The following is a 10,672-nucleotide window of genomic DNA, read 5'->3' as shown; positions in this document are numbered from 1 at the left end:
TCATGTGATATTCGAAATATCTATGCATATATACTATTATTAACAATATGACTATAATTGGAATAAAACGGAAATCTTTAATACATAACGAAACATTGTTCACTGATATTTATGGTACATTCCAGTACTGCAAGAATCAACTAATTTACTTTGTTATCGTAGTAAAAAATTGTACGTTCTGCAGTACGGGAGCAGACCATTAATGTAATCACAACGCATTACAGCTTCAAAAATTTACTTGAATCATGTTCGGTCTCATGAATAGTAAGGAAAATATTTTATACGGCGCAATCATCGCCGAATGTACTGCAACGCAGAACATTCGGCGCAGATGTTGTCTGCACCGTGATGTTGTATTATCTATAACACAATGCGACGGGTTATTCATCGCATCAATTCTGTCTTAGCATTTAATATGTGAAAATGATGCATAAACAGGAGGTGTGCGTTTTAGAAGATATAACAGAATTTGAATATATTTTTAAAGGAATTCAGGATGGGACATGGACTGCGAATGTTGCTCAATATATTTTAAATGCATCGCATAAAGCTGCACCATTACATGAGGGGTATACAAAAATATTGGATTTATATTGATAATTGTTTGTTCAATGTTACAACGCAAATTTGTGCCACTTATCCTTCACTTATTTTGTAGTGTAGAAACGTCAAATATCAAAACAAAAATAAACAAATTAATTTTCAAGTTGTCATCTAAAATTATTTTGACGTTATAAGACACATCTACAGAGCTGTATTTTTCTATTTCCTTCGAAGTTAATCTACCTCTTGTTATTGTACCATGGTAACAATTGTTACCAAATGTTACTAAATGTTGTCTGTTTACCTAAAAATCCAGTAAAAGAGAGTCAAGTGAGAGAGCAAGTTTGACAGTTCAACAACAACAAACTTACTGGAGTTTACTGAAAAAAATTTTATTCAGTAAGATTTTGCAAAATAATGTTTTTAATTTGCAAAGTTCAATTTGAAGTTAAGTTGTATAAAAATTACAGAAAAGGAAGAAAATTCGTAAGTAATGCAAAGTTTCATTAAATTAGAAACTAACTATATGTTTTTAGGCAAGTTCCAGATAGAGGGCAATGTATTGATGCAGGAAGCTTAAATGTTCCCGGGGAAAATTCCAAATCTGTTTTTCTTTTATTGTTCATTTTATTTTTAATATTAAATGCAATACAAATAATTGTGTGTCCTTTGTTTGTTGTTTATTTTGGCGCAAATCAAATGTTCTCTTGAATCAGCTGTTTATTTGCTAAATCTTACTAAATGTTGTCTGTTTACTTTTCTCAGTATTATCGCAAAAGAGAGTAAAAAGGCTTACTCTCCGAACTAGAACATATTGAATAAATGTTACTGGAAAAGTAACCATACACACCTAATTATAAAAGGTAACAGCAAATCCCAGCTGATTTGATTCCAACGTAATACTAGTGTCAATACGAATTTGACAAATTATGTTTTTAAAAATCACCCAACAGGAAAAATGGGAATGCAACAATTTGAAATTGTTCTTTATTAAATGTGCTCCCATATTCAATTTTCTCAATCTGCCTGCTGGGAATGATTAAGCAAGCAAATCTTTCTTCATGGAATAACTCGCTATTCCCTGCATTTTCAAGTGTGTTACGAATATAAGTGGCAATTTCATTCATGGTTTTCAAATTTTATTTTGAGGATTCGAAAATATTTCATTTTCAAAATAAATATAATTTGTTAGTTTGTTTATATTTTTCTGACAAATGACGTTGACACTAATATAACTTACAACAAATTTTCATGTGGTTGTTGTATCGTTTGTTGTACAAAAACGCTTGCTGTTACCTTCTATTATTATACCATGAGTCAATTGGTTGAAAATTCCAATATATAGGTGGTACCGTTATATGGATACTACCATGGTACAATTATGCGTGGTAGGATAGCTTTTGTCTGAAAGGAGAAAATACACTTCTACCTTCATGGTACAATTATAAAAGGTAACAGCAAATCCCAGCTGATTTGATTCCAACGTAAATAAATAAAAATACTAGTGTCAATATGAATTTGACAAATTATGTTTTTAAAAATCACCCAACAGGAAAATTGGGAACGCATACAATTTAAAATTGTTCTGTATTAAATGTGCTCCTGTTTTCAATGTACTCAATCTTCCTGCTGGGAAAGTTTGAGGAAGCAAATCTTTCTTCAAGGAATAACTCGCTATTCCCAGCATTTTCATATGTGTTACACATATATATGGCAATGGCTCAATTATAGGAAAGATGTGGAATAGATAGAAATATAAATTTGATAGATTTTCATTCATGTTTTTCAATTTTTATTTTGAGGATTCGAAAATATTTCATTTTCAAAATAAAAATAATTTGATGATAATTTGTTTGTTTGTTTACATTTTTCTGTCAAATGAGTTGACACTAGTAGAACTTACAACAACAAATTTCCATGTGGTTGTTGTATCGTTTTTTGTACAACAACACTTGCTGTTACCTTCTATTATTATACCATGTTCTACCTTATGGATTTTTGGTACAATGTTAAAAATATGTCAAATAAACAGAATTATTTGTTGCATTTCTTTTCATTTATTCTGACATTAATAAATGAAAAGAAATGCAACAAATCATTCTGTTTATTTGACATATTTTTAACATTTTACCAAAAACAAGCTGGGAATATATTTCTTCTTATAAATGGTGTAAAACTCATCTTCAAACAAATCGATTTTCGAATATATTTTTCAATACATTACACACACAGTCACAAATTTTGTATATGACTTTGGCATAACAAGCCACAGTATGAAAAAATTGTAATTTAACGGTTGCTATGGGCTACCTTGAATAATTGTACCATGGATACCACCCTTAATTGTGGACCAATATTGATACTTTTTGGTTGGAATTTTTGCTACCCAAGGAGAACACAAAACATCCACTAAAATCCAATTTTGTTGAAAAACTTTCATAAAACTATAAGCTACAGAAGTTTGGAGGTACCTTTATATACGAACTATCCTAAAAAGTGTACCAATATTGACAATTTGGGTATGAACATTTCCTATTCAATAATGATCCAAACCAAACATGGAACAAAAAACCAAAAATAATTATGAAAAAATCTCTGATTTTTTTTTAAATTTTGAATTATGCTGTGTAAAAATAGTTTCATTTGTGACATATGAAATCTCATGTTTCTTGTAATAAATTACAGTGGCATCTACTTTATAATAAATACACTGATTAGTACAAATTCGATTTGTTGTCGCCTACTCGACCATATGATCAAAAACTAGTGGTCGCCGTCAAAATTAACACGGCTACAAACTCTGCACGACGGCGGGCTAGTTAGTTTATGTGTTGTGTTGATTTAGTTAGAGTTTATTTATATGTATAGACCGTATGCTATATTAAGTGTATATATATATATGTATATATTGTGAATATATGTACTAGGATGCGTATAATTAATTGCTAATAAATCTAATAAACAAATTCTATACAAGGCACCTGTTAATATCTACGGTGCTGCTGCAGCTGGTGAGGTTAAACAACACGACAAAGGGGTGAAACTGTGAATCAATTTTGTGCCATTATTTATTGCCATTTTTATTAGGTAAGTAATTTTAAATATTATATTTTGTTGTCGTTGTTGTGCTTTAACGATATCATCAACTCAAATTGATTCAGTTACACTTATTGAAACAAAAATGTTTTAAATTTTATTTACTACAATTTGCAGATAAAAATGGATTCTTTCGATGATATTCACGAAGCGGTTCTAAAATATTTAGATAGAGGAATTGTTTTAGTAATTGCCGATTTATTGAGTTTAATCACGGTGTCATCATGCCTGTTTATCAAAGTACCTCAAATCAATACAATACGTGAAAATAAATCTTCGAAAGGTAAGCTCTAATAAGGATTTAATATTTTGAGGATTGATTTGTCTAAAAAACTAAATAGTTTTTCTCATTACAACTAAGGGAATACTCCGAACACCTACTTTAACACAATTATGGATTATATTATTTAAAATCTGTTAAATTTTCAACATATTCATCCGCAAAATATCTTTCATTTAAACCCTTAAAATTCCTTTGAAACATGCTAATTAATTTAACAATAAAAATGCCAATAATGAAATTTCATTTTTTCCAGGCATTAGTATTCTTGGATTATGTCTAGAACTTTTTAGCTATACAGTTATGATGTCCTACAACTATACAAATCGTTATGAGTTTTTATCCTACATGGAATATCCCATTTTATTATTGCAAGAATATGTTCTCATATATTTTGCATTTAAATATCAAAATCTACTTGGACTTCGAACAAAAATTGTTGCTGTTTTATATGTCATCATAGCTGTACTTATCTATTTGAGGCTATTCCCATTGGTTATTCTACAATTTTTAGTGGTAAGTGAACATTTTTTTTTGGTTGTCTTTTTTTCAATTTTATTTTTGTGTTTTTTTTTTCATCAATTACCTACCATCTTACATATTGGCAATGAACTATGAAATTCAATTAATCATATTGTGGTTGTGATTTTCACTGTCACCTAAAAATTGATAACGTTTTATTTGTTGTTGTTTCTATGATTTTGTTGTATTTATTTTTAAATGTGGACACAACCGTTCGCAAGTTTTTCAATAGAAAACTGACTACTCAGTTGTTGTTTGATAAAGTTTGTAATTAGTATATTTTTTGTTATGTGGAGTATAAAAAGAAATGGTTTGTGTGTGTATGAATGAATAATGCGGAAATTAAAATATAATTAATTAGGCAAAAATCACATTAAATAAAAAACACAACAACGGGTCAACTAAACGAGATAATTTGTACAATTTTGACAAAATGTTTTGATTGTGATTAGGCTAAAAATTATATAGATTACAATATTGATAGTTAATGTGATTTACATTAAAATTTGTAATTTTATTTAATTCGTTCTTAACATAATTAATTTTACTATCCATACGTATAAAATTATCTATATATCTATTAAATTAATTCTATTTATAATTGATTGTTTTGTTATACGAAAGCAGTCGAACTGGTATCAAATCTCGAACTGGTATCAAAAAAAAAAAAAAAAAAAAAAAGAAAAACACACAAGAAGCCGGCCCTTAAGACATCAAATAAAAGACATTTCATATTCAGGGGGGGGGGCAGTTTTGAACACTTTGAGTTCGTCCATTAAAATAGTAATAAAATATATTTATCAAGCTTATAGTATATCATATGTATATTTATTTTAAAGGTTACATATATACCTATTAGTTAAAATTTATAAGAAACCAAAAATGATAAAATAAAAAATTTTATAAGGCTTGAAAGCAAAAAGTGTTCAAAGGTGCCCCCCTCTCCCCTATATATTTTTGAAATCATATAAACATTTTTAGTTTTAGGACTCAAGTTTCAACATTTGTAATTTTATTTAATTCGTTCTTAACATAATTAAATTTACTATCCATACGTATAAAATTATCTATATATCTATTAAATTAATTTTATTTATAATTGATTGTTTTGTTATACGAAAGCAGTCGAACTGGTATCAAATTTTATACCCTTACGTTGTAAAATTTATTTTACTATTTTTATATATTTTTGAAATCATATAAAAATTTTTAGTTTTAGGACTTAAGTTTCATTGGATCCGTTTTAGATTGTAAAATCTATTTTACTATTTTTATATATTTTTGAAATCATATAAAATTTTTTAGTTTTAGGACTTAAGTTTCATTGGATCCGTTTTAGACAATTTTGATAAGATTTTCCACTGTTCGTCTATCCACATTCGGTTTCAAAAAAATATTTTTTTTTATTTTGATTTAATTTGAGTCTATAGGTTCTCAAGAAGGTCCCTTTATAATTTCAAGTGAAAAACTCATATATTCTTGTGCCAGCATTAAGCTACAGCATGAGTGATTCTCAGAATTTAAACAAGATTTTCTCAAAAACCAATAATCCAATTCGTTCCAAATGTTAACATGTTATTCTGGACTTAAATAGCTTTGATATGAACTAGGATACATTTAGTCGATCGATAAAATTCCTTATTTTTCATTGGTTTTTGTTCGAAAATTGGCGATGTTCCAAAAAATAATTTTCCTATTTCCCCATTTTGTTAATTTTCGGATTCTCAATTTTATTTTCAAACTGAACAGACGTATTTTTTGTGTTTGCCAATAATAAACAATTTGAAAAATCCGAAGTCGGCGTAAGAACGCGTTTTATCTGAAAATGTACCATCTGACAAAGCTGGAGATACAAGAAAATCTATGGGACTCAACCAAAAATAGTCAGGAGGCCCTTTTCCAGAGGAATCAATTGAAAATGTTTAAATCGTTCTCAATCCAAACGACCAAGAATATGTCAAGCATCGGAAATGCCATCAGGATCAAATCAAGTCATCTCTCAAAATAGATTTGCTTTGCTAGGAGACATTGATGTCCTTTTCGAACCATCAGTTCCAAGAGCACAACCATCTTAACCACTTACCGAAACAAATGTAGAGAAGGAATCTGTCACCGCTCCTAGAAAAGAATTCGCATCGAAATCGGGTAACAAGGTTTCTGTCCCCTATTTTCTTTTTAATGTAAACGTCACAGACCTTGTCCGTAGTCAATAATTCTAGTTCACAACAGAGTAAGATATGTAGTCTTTCTAATTGCATTGGAGTTTTGAGATTCGGATGTTCCAGTGATTGGAACATCCGAGAGATTACAAAAAATAAATAAATAAGACCACAACAACAGTTTGTCAATTTATTTTCTTCTTCTTGAGATCTACAAATACATGTATGCAAAGTTACAAGTATGCTCATTTGCCAGCCGGTTGAAAATTTATTTATTTATTTAATCATATTGTAATACAAAGCCTTCATTGCCAAACATAATATATTACATTGCAAAACATAACCTGAATTTTAATTCTAAAATCTTAATTCTAATTGAATTGTCTAAATTTGAAATCGAGAACGGTGGGTGGGGTGCCCTTCAATTAAGTTTGAAAATAGAGAATATCTGCTTACTCCTAAAATGATCAAAATGTATTAAATTTGAACAAAACCAAGATGAGGCCTATCGGTTAAATCCTCCAACAAATGTTTAGAATTTTAAAAATTAATAAATTTCACAACAAGCGGTTGGAGTGTCTGAGTTGATCCATTGATTAATAGTTTTATCAAGCCTAGATAACGTCTGAAGATGGGATCTACGAACATCTACTGCTTCTGGTACAGCTCAAAATTTTTAATAATTACAAATCCAATATCAAAGGAATTGACTGACCACTTTGATCAACATTTTGTACATCGTAATATTTTTGTCAAGTCAAGATTAACTACAACAAGTGAAAAAGCGCTAAGTTCGGCCGGGCCGAACTTTGGATACCCTCCACCATAGATATACTGACAGGTATTTGAATTGGAAATGTAGGGAAAGTACCAAAAAGTGGACCTATACCGATATTTCTACAACGCGATTATGTAAACCATAATGTGAACCATGTCCCAGAAAATTTAGATTTCATCCAACCTGTGCCTATCTTATTATTTCTTCCAAACTTAGTTCAGGTTCGAAGATGTGTTCTATCGGTCCATTCCTTTTGATACCTCCCACACAGGGGCTAGGCCTAAATGCGGGTTATAGTTCATGTATAGTTCAGTATAGAACCTTACGTTCTAGCTTTATCTCGATATCATCCGCAGGTTAAATTATTACGACAGACTCTTAGAACCAAACCCAAAACGCGAAAGAAATTAGATAACTACTTTAATATAAAAAAGGGGGTTATATGGGGACTACCCCAAAAAGGGGGCGAATATACATAATTTTTGGTAGGGAGATTTGTTACTATATACGACTACAAAATACCAAATTGCAGCGAATTGGGTTGAATAACGCGCTCAAGAACCCTAAAATACCGAATATTGGGGGTACCCTTATATGGGGGCTACCCGAAAAAATGGACCTATATTCATAATTTTTTTGTGGAGAAATTTGGTACCTATTAAGAACTCAAAATACTAAATTACAGTCAATTCGATGTAAAAATACTATCAAAACCCCCAAAATACTGAAAATTAGGAGGTGCCGTTATATGGGGGCTACCAGAAAAAGTGAACCTATACTCATATTTTTTTGTGGAGACATTTAGTACCCAATAAGAACCCAACGTACCAAATTTCAGCGAATTCGGTTGAAAAACACGGTCAAGAACCCCAAAATACCGAAAATTGGGGGGTACCCTTATATGGGAGCTATGCCTAAACGTGGGCCGATATATCCCATCTTCGAACTTGACCTGCCTGCAGACAAAAGGCAACCCTATGCAAAATTTCAGCACCCTATCTCAGTTCCTTCAGAAGATATCGTGATTACAACAGACGGACGGACGGACAGACGGATGGACATGACTAGATCGTCTTAGAATTTTACCCTGATCAAGAATATATCTACTTTATAGGGTCGGAAGTGAATATTTCGATGAGTTACAAACGGAATGGCAAAATTAATATACCCCCCATACTATGGTGGAGGGTATAAAAATGGTTTCCATCGATGTACTGCTTCTGGTAACTCCCCCATAAAATTTAAATATTTTTAAATTGAATGAAGTATTTGATTTCTTTAGGGCATTTCTCCTGGTACCCACATCACAGATGGGCATTATTAAAATCCAAATTATTTTTGGGAGGGTACATGTCGATATTAAGTATTAAATATTAAAACATTGGAATATGATTTAATGTTACTTCGCCATATTAAAATTTCTAGAGAACTTCTTGTGTGTACAAATGATGACCTCAACTATTGAAATATCTAAGTGTTGCTTGTTGTGTGTATGAATGTTTGTCGTAAAAAAATATTAAACAGTGAAAATTGTCTAACCTTTACTGAATTTTGCTCTCTAACATAACTCATTACAATATAGAAATTGCATGCCTTTTTCATTTCACAATCATTTAAACAATTCGTGTAAGTATAATTTAAATTTGCACATACCCATGCATAAATAAACACACGTTCTCGGTACAGTCTGTCAAGAAAATTATTTCATAGAGGATTTTGAAAAAAAATATGTACATATATTTAATTTGTTAAGTGAATGAAGAAAAAAGTCATACGTGTTTTAAATTCATGTAATATTTTTAAAATCTTTTTTTTATTTTTTGTGAATTTTTATGACAGACTTCTAATCTAAGCAGTACAAAAAATCCACCATACACAGTATTTTAATTAAAACAAAAATTTAACCTTTTAGCCTTTCTGTACACCAATCGGAGCAACAAGTAAAGTATTACAATTGATCGCTATCTTGCGTTCAAAAGATGCCAGCTCAGTTAGCCGCACCACATGGGCCTTATCAGCCTTCACCAATATGAGTAAGTAATTACATACAGATGCCTATAGTTTTGTCATACACATCCGAAAATCTCATAATTATGTTTTTTTTGTTTTTTCTTTCTTGCAGCTCGCATCTATACTGTCTACGTGCAATCTCATGATTGGATGTTGTTATCGAATTTCCTGATATCAACATTTTTAAGTTCATCGGTATTTTTGGCCGCCTGTGTTTACAAAAAGAAAACAAAGAAAGAATAGAAACGATATACGCTGCACAACGAACATAAATGCACTTACGATTCTTATTAGTAAAATGAAAGATTACAAAAATATTTTGTATGACAATTTTAGTTTTTTATGTGTACACTGAGATTATTTTATGTTTTGTTTGTTTTGTATAATTAATTATGAACAAATTTGACTAATTTTTTTAATTTGTTTTTTTTATTTTTTATTAAATAAATATATTGTATTTTCATTCTAATACAAAAATTAAAGATATATCACGAATTCCATGTCACGCACTGTTACAGCGTGCGAAATATAATCGTTTGTTTAGTTAAGAAAAATTTGTTTCCGAAATTTCTTTCGCAATTTTTATTAAATAGTTTTACGCCTTTTACAATACCTGCTAATTTTTTTATGAATATGTTTGTAAATGTCGGAGATATTAAGAAAAAATTAGCGTACGCACGCGCTACAAAATTTTCCTTTTAAAAATTGGATATCAGTTTCGATATGAAATTTCTGCGAATTGGCTGGAGATAAAATTGCGGATTTTTTTTACAGCTATAATGGGTTATTCAAGATTATATTGACATTCAATTTTTTTGAGAAAAAAATTTCTAAGATATACTTTTTTAACTTTGAACACCGTCACGCACATGTTACACTCGTAACGCACTGTTACACACACATGTACTAAAAAAATTAAATTCAAAACAGAATGTTTTAAAAATGCTTGTTCTTATACCCCACACAACCATGTTGTCAGGATATTATAGCTTTGTGTGGCCCCAAGAACTTTGGTAAATCATTATGCAGTTATGGACGACATTTTTGCCTGTAAATTCTGTTCTAAAGCAACTTATTGAGGAAGAATGTAACATGTGCGTGACGGATACAAATTTGTTCGATGGAGATAGAAGACAAACTTTGTTTTATTTGAATTTGTCATCTCAAGATCCACACATAACAGCATTATCAAAAAAAAAAATTCTCATATTAGAGTCTGTATAGAAACATATGCTAATTTTGTCACGCACGCGTTACATATTTTCTTACACTATTTAACTGCAC

General features: G+C 30.3%; 1 protein-coding gene across 1 annotated transcript; it reads left to right on the top strand.

The window, feature by feature from the left end:
- Positions 1–3,760: 3,760 nt before the first annotated feature.
- LOC133324138 (solute carrier family 66 member 3) lies at positions 3,761–9,650 on the top strand. Its single transcript, XM_061533025.1, has 4 exons — positions 3,761–3,922; positions 4,176–4,435; positions 9,291–9,411; positions 9,501–9,650. The coding sequence occupies exons 1-4, from the start codon at positions 3,763–3,765 to the stop codon at positions 9,629–9,631; spliced, it is 672 nt and encodes a 223-aa protein (XP_061389009.1). The 5' UTR covers positions 3,761–3,762; the 3' UTR covers positions 9,632–9,650.
- Positions 9,651–10,672: the final 1,022 nt, after the last annotated feature.

Source organism: Musca vetustissima, unplaced genomic scaffold (assembly GCF_032173495.1).
Source record: "Musca vetustissima isolate MV318-11 ecotype Yass unplaced genomic scaffold, APGP_CSIRO_Mvet_v1 utg28112, whole genome shotgun sequence".
NCBI classification, from domain to species: domain Eukaryota; kingdom Metazoa; phylum Arthropoda; class Insecta; order Diptera; family Muscidae; genus Musca; species Musca vetustissima.
This window is presented reverse-complemented; position numbering and strand designations above follow the sequence as displayed.